Source organism: Corylus avellana, chromosome 9, assembly GCF_965113065.1.
Source record: "Corylus avellana chromosome 9, dhCorAvel1.hap1.2, whole genome shotgun sequence".
NCBI lineage: Eukaryota > Viridiplantae > Streptophyta > Magnoliopsida > Fagales > Betulaceae > Corylus > Corylus avellana.
Window position 1 is genome coordinate 20,295,957 of NC_142498.1, and position 19,372 is coordinate 20,315,328.

Consider the following 19,372-nt stretch of genomic DNA (forward strand, 5'->3'; position numbering starts at 1 on the left):
CCAAGAGAGAGGGAGATTGAGAGAGAGAGAGAGAGATGGAGCTAAATGAACAGGCTTTCTTAGAGGAATTGCTAGCTCTAAGAGGAGACACTTTGGAAACAAATATCCCAACAGAAATGAATGAGCTCTTCTCTAATGGCTGGACTTTTGATTGCTTTCATCAAAACCCAGCACTTGTCTTTCCATACTCTTCCTGCGAAGGATTCTCCCCGCCCCTTGAACAAACTAATTTCAATGAGCTCTATTTCCCATTTGCCAATGAATTCTCAGCTCCACAGCTTACTGATTCACCGCTCAACACATTTGATACGCCGCCGTTTCCTGTTCAAGAAGACTATCCCTTTGCCATGATGGAAGAGGAACTGAGTATTCTTGGGGATGAAATTCACGATTTGGAGGTGCAAGCTTCTTGCAAAGTGGAGCCAATACAGTCGCCAGAGGCCCCAGCTTTCAACACGGGGGCTTGCCTTGAAGGAAAGAGTAGTAATCGAGCTAAAAAGCTGCAGGGCCAGCCTTCGAAGAATCTAATGGCTGAGAGAAGGCGAAGAAAAAGGTTAAATGATCGGCTTTCAATGCTGAGATCCATTGTTCCTAAGATAAGCAAGGTAAAGCAGTGAAACCCATGTTGTAATTATTTGGATTTTACCACATTCTAAGCATGCAGCCTGCAGGGGTTCATGTTTATATTTATGGGAGATTAATTTTCTTTTTTTGTTTGGGGTGCGGATTTGATTAACAGATGGACAGGACGTCTATACTTGGAGACACCATAGATTACATGAAAGAACTCCTAGAGAAAATCAAGAATTTGCAAGACATTGAGGTGAATTCAGACATTTTCAAGAAGGTGAAACCCAATGAAGCCTTGGTTAGAAATTCACCGAAGGTAACTTCTCTAGAAGCACTACTCAATAACTTGAATCATGATCACCAGATTTAATTAATCCTGAATGGGGTAAATTCTTGCAGTTTGATGTGGAGAGGAGGAATGTGGATACCAGGATTGAGATTTGCTGTGCAGGGAAGCCAGGGTTGCTGCTATCGACTGTGAATACCTTAGAAGCATTAGGCCTAGAGATTGAACAATGTGTCATCAGCTGTTTCAATGACTTTGCAATGCAAGCTTCTTGCTCAGAGGTACTTAATAGTTAATATAACCCATCTGTTTTTTTTTATTTTTTATTTTTTATTATTATTATTATTATTTTTTTTTTTTTTAAAGCATGTGAAGTAATGTCTGGTTGTTTTCCTTCTTGTCATGGCATAGGAGATGGAGCAGAGAATACTACTAAGTTCTGAAGATGTAAAGCAAGCATTGTTCAGAAATGCAGGATATGGAGGAAGATGCCTTTGAGGATAAAAGAAAGAAAGAGGAAAAAGATTTTAGAGTTTCCAAATCTCTGTATTTTCAATGAGGTTTGCCAAGTGAGAGGTTGAGGTTTTTCTTTTTGTTTTTTTTGTTTTTTCCACCTTTGAATAAGTGATTTCTGTTCCTAGCTTGAGAGCTAGCTATCAGCCATGTAATTTTTGCTTCAATTGAAGATGTCTATTAATGCAAAATTGCTTCTTCTTTTTCCCAAAGAAAAAGGAAGTTTGCTGCTACATTCAATTGCCCTAATGCCGTGGGAATGTTTTTTGAATTCTCTGGGACAGTGTCCCCATATGCCCAACTTAGCTCTTTAATTATAAAAAAAATCATATCCCAATAGTGACTAATGTTTAACCTTTACCACAAACAAACTTCCACTTCCATAGGGTGGTTGTTGAATTTCCTAGTAATTATAGTGTGACAAAAAATGTCAAAAGAGAAAAGATCATTATTGCCCAAGTCTTCAATCAAAATAATAACAGGTGGAGCAGAAATGTGCACAGCAAGTTGTTGGATGGATTTTTGTTTTGTGTTGATGGGGGCGGCTGGGGACTTAATCATGGTTACCTTTAGATTAGGACTCTCTACAATCTTCTGCCCCGAAAAATGACAAAAATAAGACAAGAAAATTTTCTAAGGAGCTCCTCGTCCAAGCAAGATTCTTTTATCCAAACGAGCTCCCTGCTGGGGTGAACCTCCTGCTAAGACAGGACTCTTTCATAGAGTTAAAAGTAAAAATGATTATAGTTACCACTTTCAACTTCACAATTTGAACTGGAAAGCACATGCTCATTGAATGGCACAGAATTTCAAGGTTTGTCAATCAAGAGAAGCTTCAGGAGCATTCAGTGTAAAAGGCAGCCTACTAATTTGGACCATAAAGTGGCCTGATTTTTAGCTAGCCACAAACTCAGACGTACATGTTTAACTTGTAGGGTAAAAGATAAAGGTTTGCTTGGTAGTGCTGAATTCTGCAGATAACATGCAACAGTATCAGTAAGATGAGTAAGGTAAAAGAAAAAGGTCAAAGAGTCACCTTCCATCAGGCATCAGCTTCACAATATCACCTGCAATAAAAACCCCAGTAGTTTCTGATGGCATTTTCCTATAGATTTCAAGCTTTGCTGACACGGGTCTTGCTATGCCGACACAGGTGTTAATTAATGAGCTCATGGAATTAAGTCTTGAGGGTTTTTTTTTTTTTTTTTTTTTCTTCAAAAAAAAGAAATAAAAAATATTGTCTCCAAGTATTTTGTTTTGTTTTCAAGTTTTAAGGGTATTTTGATAATTTTTTTTTTCCTCCAAGTATTTTCTTCTAGTTTTGAACTGAATGTTGTTCTTTTCTCTATATTTTTCAGTATCATATGCCAAGCGTGTAGTAATGGCAAAGAATAGTGTACCTCTTTATGGTTTTTATTAAAATATTAATTAAATAATTAAATTTATCATTTTTTATAAGCTTAATTTTTTAAAATAAGTGTTGATTATCATGTGATGATCAACAAGTGAGGTTTTGAGTTAATTTGAACCCCGACTTTATAATTTATCTCTCATTTTAATTAAATATTTTACTTGTTAAGTCTCAAATATTGCATGTATTGAGTCTCACTCGTTGAAAAAAAGTTTGAGATCAATGTTAAAATATTAATTATCCTATCAAATTCACACGTTTTTTTTTTTATGAACTTAAGCTATGATATAACCCGTGATTTATCACTTTGTTCCTCTACATCCCTTGTGGGCTTGTCACTAAGTGCTTTGGCAGCCTTTGATCACAAGCTAATTAACTTCTAAAAAATAAAAAGGAAGAAAGTGTTTTAATATTTCCTTACTAGGTAATTTCCCATTGTACCTTAAACTATTTTCTTTTTAATTAATTTTCAAAACAAAAACATTAACAAACAATTAATCTAAAAGAAAAAAATAAATAAATAATATGACCTTTGACAATGTCTTTTTGTGACCACATTAACAAAAACTCAACACACAAATAGTCAATGTTATTTTCACCTTTACATCGTATCATCCAAAAGCAGAGAGCATTTTCTAAAAAGTGTTGCCAATTTCACAATTTCTTGGGAAAATACAACATTCATGCAGACCAATTTGCTCTTGGCATAGTTGAGATAGCATTTTCTCCTGGATTGTTCAACCAGCAGACCAAATTCTGTATATATGGTGGTGGAATACATAAAAACCAAAAGCTATATTGGGATTATGAGGATATAATATGCTTTTGCCTTTTTCTTCAGATTAGGTTGTTAAATCACTATCATTTTTGTTCTTTAGGGGAGGTGCCATTCGCATTACACTATCCTCAATGCACTTTGCCTATATATATAGCTGCCTATTTATTCGGAATCTTTTGATATGACCAAAACTTGGCCTCACTTTTTCAAAAAGCTCCAATTATGAACATCCATTGCCACACAAAGCTCCCAACAGAAGGAAGAAGCTGAGACATTTCCAAAAAGGATCCAGGAAAATGCTAGGGTGTTTCCATTTAAAATATAATGCTCTACTATACTCCACGATATTGACATATTTTTTGAAAAAGTGTTATTCATTCATCTTTTGTGTATTTTTTGTGCAAATATATTATTGAATACGTGAAATTCACATGTGATCTCACAAATTTAACAGTGAATTTACTCATCTCTTATATGAAAATTGATAAGAGATGAGTAAAAGATGAAAACCAAACATTGCTCATATATATGGTATGTTTGTTAATGTATTTTGGAATGTGTTTTTAATTTGGTTTTTGTTTAAAAAATATTTTAAACAACATTTCTCCTTTTGTATTTTAGGTTGTTGGTTAATATGTTTTGTTTTGAAAAGAAAAAACAAAAAGGAGAAGAAAAAAGTTTTATCAAACAAATCCTATCCTCGGCCCGTCATTTAAAATATAGTTAATTGAACCTAATTTTAAAAACACAATTAAGCGTTTGGTTAATCCATGTTTCGGCCTTTAAAATCATGTCTTTTTAAAAATGCACTCTTTTACCTGTTGCGCGATTTTATTTTTATTTTTTTTCACGTTTTCAAACCCTAATTTTTTTTTTTTTTCAAATACATTCCCAAATGGAACACTTTTTGTGATTTTGTTTAAAAATGTGGGTTTCACCTCTGAAATTATGGGGCCAAACACACCCTAACCCTAATATGCTTATAGCATACAAATGGAGCCATTGCTTTAGTTTTTATATGCTAAAGGAAAAGGAAATTTGTGGCCTAGAGTTGGCAAAGACCCATAGAAGAGAACCAATTATCCCAATTTAGTTGGAATTAAAACTAAGTTAAGGTGAGTAATTGAGCAAAAATAAAAGCACATAAAGTATCCTTTTTGAAAATGACACAGGATTTTACATTGAAATTGGCTCACTGATGAGAGCCAACTCCTCATACACTAAACTTTTTTTCTCAGTCCTTTCTATCCAATATTCTCTTTTAACAAAAAGAAGAAACATATTGTTTCATTCTAAAAGCTATTTCTCCACTTTGTATATTCGTACGGGTTGATTTGATGGTCTCTTTCACCTCGTTAGCTTTTTAGTTTTCCAAATTGTTTACTTTGAATAAAAGAAAAAGTACCACTAGACTGTAGAAGGTTATAGGTAGGGTTTGCTTTATATCTTTTGATTATTTGTCAAGAAATTATACCTTCAAAGTTCAAACTATTGGGAACAATTTAAAGAGGAAACTGTAATTAGGATAATTTTGATTAAGAGTTGTTTAGATTATGGTTTCTTCTAGTAACTTCTGAGAAACCAAGATCTTTAATCAAGTAATACTCGGGCTTCTACTATGAATCCAATTATGCATGTTTTTGATATTAGTGTTTTTACTGACATCTAGCACGGTTCCACTATAAAATGCAAGTGAGCCTAGTTTATAAAACTGTTATGTATTCTTTGAGCACATGAAAAACACATGTTTCTTTAATGGGTTTAACTTTAGTCCGGATGAGCCTTGAAAGGCAACTTTTACATCATCCAATCACAAAGCAACACATAAGCAAAAACAAAAACAAAAAAATCCACAAAAATATCATACACCCCTACACACTATATTTGAACTCATTTTTGTTGTTGGATGGAGGGTTATGGCCAGACCCGTGGGTCAGCTTCTCCGGTGCCGGAGCTACATTTTTTTGGGCTTTATGGTGATAAAATTCCTAAAGGGTTAACTTTCCACATTTATGTTTTAGTTTTGAATCCAAAAACGAGTTTTAAGGCATTATAAACGAAATTTGAGGCATTAGAATTGAGTTTTGAGGCTAGTCAGGCGGGGCACGCCAAACCCAAGCCGTGGGTCTCGCCTGACCCATGACGTGGGTCTCGCAAGACCACGCCATGGGTCTCGTGGGTCTAGCGGCCAGGGGTATTTTTGGTATTGTTTTTCACTTTCATTTGTTTTTTTTTTTTTTTTTTTTTCTCACTTTGGTTCTTTGCAATTTTCTTAAATTGTTGAGGTATCATATGGGGATTGGGTGCTGTAAAATGAGGGGGTTTGCAAACGGACCGGACTATAGGGGCTCTCTTTTTTAATAGTTATATTAAAAAAATCATATGCTTTTCATATGTTAATTCAAAAATTATGTGATTCTCATATGTTAAGAGACCCAAAGTAGTTTTATAGGCTGAATTAGAAAAAAAAATTCTCTAATCTAATTTAAAATAAATTAATGAAAGAAAGAAAGACAAGAGGGAAATAATAATAATAATAATAATAATAATAATAATAATAAAAGAGTAGGCTATTCAAATACATTGGTACTGGGCCTCGCATGTGAACAAACGGCCTCCAAAACCTTGTTTGGAATTAGAAATCGCTAAGAAGAACGTGGGCTTGCTAGAGTAAGGCCATGGCCTGGTAAATTTTACGGCCCTATATATGCTTAGCCCAGTGTTATATTTAATCTAGGGTTTCTCCGAGGTGACCTCAGACCAAATTTCGTTCTTGTCTTCGAATGTAATTATAAATTATGTAAATCCAAGTTTAATCCTAATTAAATATTTTTTAAAAAAAAATTTAAAAATTAATTGATATTTGTGTTTAAACGTTTTACCCACAAATGAGAAATGTCGGTACCTAATTAGTGTAGAAAACAATCAAACCCCACCCATGCACCCCCGACAAGGAACAAAAAAATATCTCCATGATTAGTCACGTTAATTCCAAGTTTAATATGTTTTTCACGATTGAAAATTAAATAATCACTTATTCCAATATATAGTTTAAGTTTATATATAAAACGATAATTTAATTATTTAATTAATAATTTAACATTACACACGTTAAATCAGACAACTCAAGATTTGAATTTTAGGGTATATATGTTAAATGATTAATTATCATTTATCTCAGAAACTTAAATTGATAAAAAATGATAAATTTAATTACTTAATTAATACTTTAACAAGTATAATACAAGAGTTTTTACTGCTTATATTCATTCTCATCTTCAAACCAAATATATATATATATATATATATATATATATATATAAAGTAAGTGGACGCCATAGCCATGGCCAGTAGCCTCATTATGAATCTTGACTAAGTTCACCACTTAGGTGGCATCAACGAGACTATTAACAAGTTTTTTGAAATTAATATATAATGAGATAATTAATCAGCTTAAGATCATCTCCAAACCTCTAAAATTGTATGGGATTAAATGTAAAGCGAATGCTACTTATTCAAAAAAAAAAAATTATGGGATTAATTTGAAGTGTGTTGTTTTTATGGAATAATCAGCTTAATTAAGATCTCTCCCCTTTCTTTATTACTTTCTTCTTTCATTACCATATTTTTGTTTATATATATATAAACGAAGTTGTAAAAGTTAAATTAGGTTTGGAAGTTAAGATTGTCTGTAATATAATACAAATCAAGAAGTTGCAAGCACATGCATGTACGGGGCAAGAGAGGTTTATTATTATTATGGGTAACTTCACTTTAATCCCCTAAATTATCACGCGATTTGAGAAGTTCCTTTCAAACTTCAAAACCTCTCCATTTGGACCCCTGAACTTTCAATTACAGTCAATTTGAACCCTTCTGCTAGATTTAGTCGTTAACTTCCATGATTTACCTCTAAAAAAACCAAAATATCCCAGATTTTTTTTTTACTTTATTTTTTTAATTTGGAATTAAGGGTAAATTTGAAATTCTATAAAAAAAACTCAGGGGTATAAACGTTATTATCTCATTCTTAATGTTTAAAATTTGATAGGAGGGTTCAAATTGATTGCAATTGAAAGTTTAGGAGTCCAAATTGAGATGTTTTGAAGTTTGGGAGCTTTTCAAATTGTTTCGTAATTCAAAGGTCCAAAGTAAAGTTACCCCTTATTATTATTAATTTATTTATTTCTAAACGTGAAGCCATTATAATATCACTCTCACCATCCTTATGGTTAATAAGCAAATTTCCACTTGATCGCTCCAAAAGTATCCATTTAATGGAAGATTAATTGAAGTTGATCCATCCAATTTCTTTTTATAAAAACCGTGAAATATCACGTCAACACTAACCATATATTATGTTAAATTACAATGAAAAAGAGAGTGGCCTAAATTGTAGGGCTGCCTTTAATTATTATGTTAGCTAGAAAGCAACCTCTTCAAAGAGGCTCAAACCGGACATTCTATTGACACTTTCCACCTAAAGGCTGTGGTTTTTTTTTTGTTGTTTGTTATTATATATTTATTTATTGTGGGCTGTGTTAACTAGGTTGTAAATTACTAAATTATGATGGTGTCCACTTTGTGAAGTAAGTGGAATTACAAGCGATTGAAAAGGACGAAGACCTAATATTTGCAATGACATAATATCCAAGGATATATTTATATATATATGATCATCATGCACTTTGATAACATGCATGTCACATCATTACGCATCTATCTCTATCTCTTAATATACAAACTTCCATGTCATGATCATATCATATATGTTTTTGTGAGGGCCCTCTTGTACGGAAGATATTCATTCCCATGGTTTTCCGATACATGCCACCTTACAAATCTCTACATATAGCTGCGGTTTTTTATGAAATAAACCGCTCTCGCTCATTATTTCTATTTCTATATGCACAATAAAGATTGTGTTTTTGAACCCCGAGGGTTGACCTGATCATGGAATCCTGAGTTTATTTTTTAGTGGTCTCAAGTTCGAAACCTAGGTGCTACTTACTCTTAGGGTCAGTCACCCAGATCTGCGACTCAACATTCAATGTTCTGAGTGGTGCAGGGTATTGGCCGGAGATTAGTCTAGAAGATCCTAGTTGGGCCTCTATACTCGGTACCTCACCTTGGTGGGTTTAGCCCGAGGTACTGTTCGACTATAAGTGAAACTAGGAAACCTTGTTTAAAAAAATTTTTAAAAAAAAAAAAAAAATTGTTTTAGTCATGTATGTGTGACATTTAAGATCGTAACATACCACTACACTCTTTGAATATGACGTTTACGACAGCCAACTGATCTCTTTCTATGATTCGAACTCGTAACTTAATGTTTGGCTCTGATACTTAATGATACAAATTTTTTGTAGAAGTTACCCTTAAAACTAAACTGTAAAGAGTGTATAAAAAAACTAATATACACATAATTAAGATTGCACTTAAGCCATATATAAGACACTATCGAAACGACGGTTTGCAAGTCAGAATACTCCTATTGAGGTGGGCTAGCTTTGGGAGCTCACCTCGTCACCTCATATCTTTTCCTCCTCTCTTTTTAATGGTACTTAGAAAACAATAGCCAAATCTATAGATGACCAGATCTGGATCTAGAACACTATGCAATGGTCTCTTAAAGCTCATAGTTTTTGTACATGATAAGTATATATGCATGCTTCTGTGGAACGAATACATTTGCCATGTCTTTGTGCACTGTCTTTCTCAGTGTTTGAAAGAAAAAGAGGTTTAGAACCATGAAAGCTGAAACCCTTTATAAGCACCCGTGCTTAACATCATTATTTTTACGGCAGAAAGTCAAAAAGCACTTTGAAGAAGGCGACTGTGAGTGTTGTAACATCATAAGGTGGAAGAATTTTTTGTTTCGCGGGTTGGTGGTGGGTGGTGGGGGCAAATAAGCATCGAAATGCACAGTAAAGTTAGGACAATTTAAAGTTGTTTCCCCCAGCAACTTGGGTGACAAAACATTTTTGGTTTTTGTGTACACGCACATAGCACTTCGTCCATATTCACTTGCCCTTCATTTCCAAACATATCTGCTTCAAGATTCTTGATTTATCCTCATTTTGGATAAGAAATAATGTGATGATCATAGCTTGATATTTTGAATTGCATTGATTTTTGTTTTAATGGGTTTTTTTTTTGGCACGACATGAAAACAAATTAATTACACTTCCCTGTTAATTGGGTTTTTTTTGTTTTTGTTTTTGTAACAACTGTGTGATCACTTACAAAGTTTGATTCTGTCTCTTGAACAATCTCCTTATTTTTCACTATGTTCATTTTTGACGAATACTAATAAGTGTAGAATGTTTTCCAAGAAAAATAGACATGAAACAAAAAAAAGATGCCAAAACTTGATGCATGTAATATGCTTAGGAATAACCCATGTGCGAATAAATGTTAAAATCCTTCAAATTCCAAATATTCACATGACAATATATTCATGTACTTGGTGGCACATAATTTAAAAACGCAGTTAAATATTTGATAAAATCACAGTTTAACCTTTCAAATTATAATATAATCTTTAAAATTGTAAGTTTTTCAAAATTCACCACCTCATATTCTTACAATTGAAAAACATAAACTTTTTTTAATTATAAATTGTTAAAAAATGCACTACTTACATATTTGTTTAGTGCCAAACACCCTTTAAATAATAAAATTAAACATGAACAGCCGCCGTCCGTACAAAAACCTAAAGTGTACGTCCACTTGTACCCAACCTAATTAACCACTCACTCCAATCTCAATAAATTGCCACCCCCACTCACCACAAACCTAATCTCCCATTTCAATTCCTTTGCTTTTAATATTCAAAGTCCCTCCGGCCACCTCAACAAGAGCTAGCTTGAGATTGATCGAAGAAAAGAAATCATGGCGGATGATGAATCCTCATCTCGGCCCTCCATAGGGTTTCCTTTAGGTTTAGCTCTTCTTTTGATGATGTTGTTCTTCATGAGCGCCTTCTTCTCTTGTTGCCTCCACTGGGACAAGCTCCGATCCCTCCTCCATCCTTCCCGCCACCTCGACGCCGATTTAGAGGCAGATATCAAGCCTCTTCCGCCACACAAGGTACTTTTTTTCTTTGTTTGTTTCAATGTAAAATATTATAGAAAACGGCAGACGATTTCATTACGTTTTTTTCTTCTTCTTTTTTGGAGTTTACCAAATATTTTGTTTAATCTGCTAAATCTGTTTGAATTGGTTTTGTAAATAGATGCCAAAGCAAGAAGAAAGCCAAAGCTTTTCAGTATTGATGCCCGGGGATCAGGTTCCAAAGTTCATAGCAATGGCTTGTCCATGTCGGCCTCCGATTTACGAAAAAGCTCAAATTTGAGGTGCACAAGCCGAAATTTCCATCACGTACAATATATAGATCCGGCGCAACCTAAATCATAGGTATTGCATGGAGCGAAACGATCTAGACCGTTCATTTAAATCATAACCATCGGAGGTGATTCAACCGCACCCAATATAACACCTTAAGTAGTGCACCGAATTCAAATCATATACTTTGAAGGCAAAGGACATCAATCTCACACCCATTGGCTATTTAATTACATGTTACGTGTATATGTAAATTAGAAAAGATGGCAAGTGATGATGTGAAAGTCATTTGAAAGTTGATTGGTGCGTCTACACGCGTGCTTGCACTTGTCTTCTTTTATTGCAAAGTTGTTGTTGTTGTTGGCTTGAATCATGTAACTTCAAAAGGATAGGTTTTCTAGAGTTTATTCTATTCTATTCGTCCTAAACTCCACATAAAGATTCCCAATTCCCGGCATTGAAAAAAAAAGGGGAAAAAAATAGCTCCAACTCCGACCCGTTGGGATTTGTATTTATAGTCGGAAGTGTTGTTAGTCCACCTAACACTTATTAATTAGGTTAGCTATTAACTAATTAAACTTATTTATCATATTTTGTTCTTTTAATTTTCGAAGTGACTGAATAAATGTTATGTAAACTACCATGTATAATGAAAATAATAGAAGGATAAGTTTGCGGGTTTCTTTTGTATCTATATATAGGATAATTTATCATGTGAATAGCTTTAGAGTTATCTCCAATCAAGGACACAACCAAAATTTCTCATCTAGAGGGGAGCCAAAGTATAAATAAATATAGAGGCTGAATTTAGTTTTTAACCCTAAAAATAGGTAATTTTATAAATAAAAAATTAAAAGAAAATTTGAAAACCATTTATGCCCCCCTTGAATCTATGCATGGTTTCGTCCCGTCAATACTGCGTAAATTTATTTATAAAATAAAAAATATATATAGTAAAACCTGAATATTTTGCTTTATAAGCTCTACATGGCTAAGGCCCATGTGCATTTTCGTAGAGGACTACTGAAAGAAAGGTCTGGGCAGCCAATTCAATCGGATTGGGCCACGTCAGAAAATTTTGTGCGAAAGGAAGTGCTTGGGCTTAGAGTAGACCCGCCCATACATAATTGGAACAAAGTGAAGGAATTTTGGTCAAGAATCAAAGACCCATAAGAAAGTTAGCTGATATACACCAAGAATCTAGAACCATATTCTACATCTTAGTTGGGATTGATTTCTATCCTTAATCCACCAAATATTTATAAAAATAAAAAATTAAATAAATAAATGAATAAAGGAAAAAGATAGAGATTTGGTAGAATATTCTCTTGGCCCAATGAGCCTTAAGGTTTAAGACTCTCAACTCTCCACTATCTTTCACTTTTAAGTTTTAAGGTAAACTCTATTTAACTTGAATTTCTTACACTTTAAACTACTATTTCAATGACAATCTATCATTCAAACTATTAATTGCGACAATTTATCCCTCAAACTACCAAAACAATGACAATGTACCCCAAAATTTAAAAAAAATGACGAAATTACCATTACTAAAATAAAAATAAAAATACTAAATTTTAATTTTAATTTTAATTTTTTTTCAAAATTTTAAGGGTATTTTTGTCTTATTGAAAATTCTATAAGGGTAATTTCATCATTTTGCTAGCATTGGGGGATACATTGTCATTGTTTTGGTAGTTTGAGGGGTAAATTATCGTAATTGATAGTTTGGGGAGGGTAAATTGTCATTGGGGTGGTAGCGAGTGAGTTAAGTAGACTTTACCCTAAGTTTTAACATTCAAATTCAACAAAGAGCAACTTCAATCCGCTTATTTATTCTACTCTTCTATTTGCAAATTAATACTTTTAATTTTAATTAAAGGGGGAAAAAAATCAAATTTAGTCCTTTAATTTTCATGTAGTTTTAATTTAATCCTTGAATTTTTAGTATCGGCAATTAGGTCGTTATATTTTTCTATGACTTCAAATAGGTTCATTCAATTAACAATATGCTACATCATACAAAAACAATTAATGCTACTTACATGGTCATTTATACGGAACGACTTATTTAAAACCGTATAAGACCCTAAAGACCTAATCATTGAAATTAGAAAATCGCATTAAAAAAAAAAAAACCATGAAAACTAAATTTGATTTTTCCCTTAATTAAACCCAACTATGGGCTAAAAAGTCATGAATAATTGAATATGATAGTACATTGATAAAAGCTTAGTTTGGTAATAAATAAGCTGAAAACTCTCAAATCAAACAGCGATGTTTTACACGATTGCCATTGGTACCTTAGAATGTGACTTTCTATTATTTAATGGTATTTAATGGTGTTTATCTATTTTCGCAGTCAGTGGAAGGTATCTTTCACCGAGTCATATTTCACACGTGGGCTTGCCAGGATGGGCCCAGGACAAAGGCCGTGACCCATGAGCCAAAGGCATGTCACGTGGCAGACATGCGGGATTTTTCATCTTTTGTATGGTCGGATATTTTTGGTTTATATGACATGGCTTTCTGTTATTGGTGGAAAGGAATTCAGTGGAAAAGTATGCTGGATCCAGGTCATTCCTTAATTTCAATGGGTGAAGGCCCACATGGGTTTTTGAGATGGCCCAATCGTGAAACAATTTTTCATTGGCTTTGGTTGTAGGGCCACACTTCACTTACTTGAGCTTAGCGCCTCAAGCGGGGGGCTACCCGTAAATTGGACCCACCTCTGTAGCAGATCCCGCAATATCTGCGCTCTGCGCTTTAAAACCCATTGGAGCCCAGCTTAATTTCTTTGTGTTTATCCATTATATATATAAATAATTCCAAACAACAATGGATATAAATAATTCCCAAGGGCCAAGATGCATGCATTTTCAACCTGCATTTTTTTTTTTTTTTTAATAACGGGAACCCTTAAGATATGGCCACTTATGTATCCAACCCTAAATTGCAGATTTCGTACTTGTACAAAATTATTTGCATTCAAAGAAATTTTTAACCTGCATCTTGCATTGTATATAATTAAAAATAATACTAAAAACTGCAGTTTTATTTCATAATGTTGATGTGACAATAGACGGATTGATCAACTTGATCAATCATTTGTGCAAACAATCATTTATCCAACCCTCATATTGTGCAAACAATCATTTGATCAACTTTTATTTTAAAAAAAAACAAACAAAAAAATTCGAAGGATTTGTTGAAATTGACGGTCAGCTTCGTGGGATAAAAATTATAATTTCTATATTATTCCAAGGTTTTCTCAATTATTCAAAATTTTGACAAAAGGGAATTCATTATTGTGACTACTATTCTATATCCAACACAAAACTTCATACACTTATATAAACATATTCATGTATGGGCTATGATACACAGAACGCTTATGCACGCCAGTCAAATTTTTTTTTTTTTTTTTTTTTTTTATAAATATTTTTAATTAAAATAAATAATAAAAAAAAAAAAAAAAAAGGCTGGCGTACGTTCTCTTTAGCATTATTCTATATATACAGTTTTTATTTTTATTTTATATATATATATATATATTGAAGCAGTTGAAGAAGTAGCCCAAGGATTGAGATAGGCCCAGAGTGGGCAGCCCAGTCGTCCCATAGCCCAAAGTGATAGCGTGTGAGTGACATAAGCGAAAATGAAATGGCATGATGATGATGACGACGATGATTATGCCAAGCAAAGCATGGATATATGATGCAGTGTATGCATGGTTTAAGGGCAAAGCGTGCGATGGTGGTGACAGTTAATGATGGTTAGTAAATCTCCCTCCTTAAGGAAAAAAAATCTTCGTCCACAACCAGGCTCCCGCGCGTGCAGCCATTGCCAGCACATAATAATTGCTCCTCGAGTCTGGGTCCCAGGTGAATACGAATCGAGTCTGCTGTGTGATTGGCGGGTGGTGCATGCGCGATCAAGTGCGCGTGGGAAAGCGGCTCCCAGAGGGGGTAGTGAAGGAAGTTACCTGTCGCGTTCTGTACCCGGCAATCCAAAATAAAAAGCCGCTTTCTTGTCCCCCAACACATCATATCGCTTCACCCTGTTTTTCTTTGTCCCCCTCTAACCTCTTGTACCCCCCAAGTGCCCCATAAGTAACTCGTACTCTACTCTCCCTACCTCCCTCCCTCCCTCCCTCATTTTTCGTATTCCTCTTTCTTTTTCCTTTTCTTTTCTTTTTTCTTTTTTTTTTTTAAAAAAAATAATAAATAAATAAATTATAATTTCAACTTATTTTATAATTATTATATCTTCTTTACTTCAATAATATGGATACAAGTGTAAAAGTTTTATAAATCAGTTGATTGTTGTATTTATAAATATAAGTGAGAATTATAAATAGAAATAAATAGAAAAGTCTGAGAGATGATATTGTGAAAAAAAATGCTTATTTTACCGTTACGGTGAGAGACGGAGGGAGAGGAGGGCCGGTAGGGCCATGGCTGATGGCTCTCCTCCTCCTTTTTAAAATTTACTTTACTATAATTTTCTGTACAAAACAGTAGATGATTTTGTGAAACATAACACAAAGCCCGTTTATTTTATCCTCATTCACAATATTATTACTCTTCTTATTGCAAGTAAATCATCTTTTATGTCTAACTTTAATCAATATGAAGCTTTCAACTTTGAGAAATGCTACTCAGCATTCTTAAGTAACATTTTCTGTCTTTTTATTTATGTTTTTTGTTTTGTTTTAATAAACCTGATGTAAATGTGCCGCATAGACAAATATATTAGAAAATGGTGAGTAGTATTTCTCTTCAACTTTTTGGTCTATCAAAAAGTACGTGAACAAAAATAAATAAATAAATAACTACTATTAAAAACGTAAGGCTCCGTTTTATTAGTTGATTAAGGGTATGTTTGGAATTGTATTTGAGAGACTTAAAATTGCTTTTAACACTCAAAAAGTTCGTTTGAAATAAAAAGTATTAATTTAGTAAAAAAATTAAAAGCGCTTTTAAGGGTTCAAAAAACCTAAAAGTTGCAAAAATGCACTTTTGGCAAAAGCTTAAAAATAAAGTTTTTGCCCAAAAACTCTTTTTGACTTAAAAATTCTATTTTTTAAACGTAATCTCAAACAAGCTCTAAGTTAAAAATTGTAATATGTTAAAGAAATTACTATTTTGCATCTTGTTCTTTTATTTATATTTTGTTAACATCGTATGGATATTAATTTTATTTTAGATATATGCATATATATATATATATATATATATATATATATATATATATTAATTTAATTTTAAAATTTATTATATTTTTCATTCATACTTTAATCACATATTTTAATATAATTTGTATTTATATTTTAACCCATTTGATAAAAGTTCTTGGTTTTGGTCCCTGCTAATGATCCAATCATAATCCCCCCGGTATTCTCTAGAAATGGTGCTATTTTATTCTATTAATTTGTTCATAATTTAAACAACATTCTGTTGAGGATTTAATAAGAAATATAAAAAGGTAGCCCACCAATAATTAAGAAAATATTATACTAAAAAAATAGGATTAAAAAAAATTGATCACTAAATCTAATGAATGTGACCCTAGGTGGTCCTTATATAGGCAGGTCACAGCCATATACAATTCTTTCTTTCATGGCAAAGCACCTTTCCAAAGGGTATCAAATAGTTGAACTATTTTCATAGAAAATTATGTGGTGTATTCCTACACTTGCCCTTCTAGTGCAATTGGTTGGACCCCAATTTTGGTGCCCTGCAGCATGTGAAAGTACATGGTGGGATCCATTTTTAGTCATGCACATGTGGCTGTGGGGGTATTTATGGCATTAGATAAAGAATTTGCATGTAACATGGGGGCAATGAGGAAGGGAATCTCTCCTGTAAAATAGAAGTGCAATGAGTGGGGTGGTTGAATTTGATATATTTGGCTAAACAATATATGATTTTTCTTTGCCTCTCATAATCACATTGTCCCTCTTTTTATTGGAAATTGTCTTCTAATGCTATAGAGCAAAAATAAAAACAACAATAAAGAAATATTCATTTTTGATAAGGGCACAATTTTCTTTTAAATTGGTTTGAAACTTTTAATGAAATGCTTTCTTGTTTGTGTTGCTTATTAAAGTTTTTGATAAAAATAAGGGTAAATCCACTTAACCTTAACCCTAAACCCAACAAAAAGACAAAATTACTCTTACTAAAATAAAAGCAAAATACTAAAATTTAATTTTTTTTTTTCAAAATTTTTAGGGTATTTTTGTCTTATTAAAAATTTTATAGGGGTAATTTCATCTTTTTGTTAAAATTGGGGGTACATTAACATTGTTTTGGTAATTTATAAGGTAAATTATCACAATTAATAGTTTAGGGGGTAGATTGTCATTAGAGTAGTAGTTTGAGGGGTTAAGTAAACTTTACCCAAAAAATAAATAACAGAATTTTTTTTTTTTTTTAACAAATAGTATACTTCACCATCATTTTATCTTCGTCTTACCGAGTAATAGTGTTTATAGGCTTTAAAATTTTTTAATAAAGACTAATTCAATAGCGGATTGACACTATTGATATAATAAGAATTAATTTTTAAAAAATCAATCCCAATATAAGAAGAAAATAAAAAAGAAAAAAGAGAAAAACCATTGTCACTTATCCATCAGCTTGATTGTATATGGACCATCAGCTTGATTGTATGTGGAATGGGGAATTTGAAGAAAGTCAAATAGTGGTGAATATGGGGGTAATAAGGTCTTTGTGTGGGGGCTCCTTCCACGTCTAGTATGACAGAATAGGAACGACTGCCCAAAAAGATTAGAACATGATATGATTCTTTATCTTGGCCTATCTTGAACGAAGTTGGAAAAACGACAGTGAGTTGGACACGTCCCAGTCGTTGATTGATGGGATGTGGTGTTGAAACGACAGGATTGCCACCATGATTCCGTAACAGTGAATGGGCAACCCCATCAAATGCATCACAGCATGTGCCAGTGCTAGCCTCCCAACCACACACTAGTTTCTCGTACCGTGTACCATATCATACCCTAATTTTCCACTACTTTTTTTTTTAAAAAAAAAAAAAAAAAGCTATTTTAACTTAATTTATGAATTTTTATTTAGATAATTATATTTTTTACGTTTTTCTTTTATTTAAATAAGTATTTCTGTAAACTTAATGTCTAATTAACAAACCGTATACAATGTTAGACTCGGAACAATCAATTAATGAGGAAATGTTAGGTGTTTTTTAAGTTTTATAAGAATATTATTTTTTTAAAAATTAGGTAAGAAAAAAAAAAAAAAAAGTTACTTTTAAGAAAACAATATTCACTTATAATTAGGAGAACACCCTGCATGCCTCCAATTATTACCATTCATTTACATCATGTTACCATGAGAAATGTTAAGGTTATTTCTTGTCCTAAGTAGATATTATTATTATTATTATTATTTTTATATGAGAGATCAATTTTTTTTTTTTTTTTTTTTATAAAACAATATTTATATAGGATCATGAGGAACCGTAACATTAATTTTTTTACCATAAACAAGTACTACTTGGCATAGTAAGTACATGACATGTTAAACTAGAGGTGTATGGTATTAACTGATTAATCTGATATAACATACAGTTAATTAATTGAATAATAGATTAACGAAGAGATCAATTTGGAACCATAAAAATAGAAAAATATTGCGGTTCTTTCTATTGTTTTCCTTGTCTTATATGGATATTGTTATATAAAAATGCATAAAAACTTATTCCATCGTTCCTCATAAAAAAAAAATGCAAAAAATAATATAATAGCAAGAGACTATTAGGAGAAACCATAGCATTACTCATAAAAGTATCTATCCTAATTGTTATAATTGGAAACTTAAAACTAAATTAAAATCAGATAAAAATCTATTAGCTAAATATGACTTCTTTTTTTTTTTTTTTTTAATTTTATTTTTTGGTGAAATTGAAAATGGTTAGCGAAAATTGGCCCAAGCCTTTGATCCGTGGTAAACCATCCACTATTTAATTAATATATTAATAAATTTTATTAAATATGAATAAATATTTTTAGTAAATAAGTTTTAAGATATAAAAATTAAAATTCGTTTTTTTTAATACAATAATTAATTTTAAATTTTAAATTAATAAAAAATAAATTTGATTATTTAACAAATATTTTAAGACTATTAGAGTTAAATATTATAGCCATCAAAATGACATTTTATTGATCAATTTTAGTAGAAATGATAGGGCCACTTAACTTTGAGACCGAAAAACTTTTTTCAAAGAGTGTTGTTGGAGGCATTATAAATCCATGGGTAAAGTCCATTTAACCTTCTTAAATTACCATTTAAACTATTAATTACGATAATTTATTCCTAAAATTACCAAAACAATGATAATGTATCCCAAATGCTAAAAAATGATGAAATTACCATTATTAAAATAAAAATAAAAATACTAAATTTAATTTTTTTTTCAA

General features: G+C 32.2%; 2 protein-coding genes across 2 annotated transcripts; both read left to right on the forward strand.

The window, feature by feature from the left end:
• LOC132190327 (transcription factor bHLH93) lies at positions 1 to 1,536 on the forward strand. Its single transcript, XM_059605281.2, has 4 exons — positions 1 to 605; positions 740 to 886; positions 970 to 1,137; positions 1,268 to 1,536. The coding sequence occupies exons 1-4, from the start codon at positions 36 to 38 to the stop codon at positions 1,352 to 1,354; spliced, it is 972 nt and encodes a 323-aa protein (XP_059461264.2). The 5' UTR covers positions 1 to 35; the 3' UTR covers positions 1,355 to 1,536.
• An 8,846-nt stretch (positions 1,537 to 10,382) lies between these two features.
• Positions 10,383 to 11,496, forward strand: LOC132190543 (uncharacterized protein At5g65660). The gene is made up of 2 exons (XM_059605567.2): positions 10,383 to 10,650; positions 10,796 to 11,496. Exons 1-2 carry the CDS (start codon positions 10,453 to 10,455, stop codon positions 10,913 to 10,915), a joined length of 318 nt encoding a protein of 105 aa, XP_059461550.1. The 5' UTR covers positions 10,383 to 10,452; the 3' UTR covers positions 10,916 to 11,496.
• The last annotated feature ends 7,876 nt before the right edge of the window (positions 11,497 to 19,372 follow it).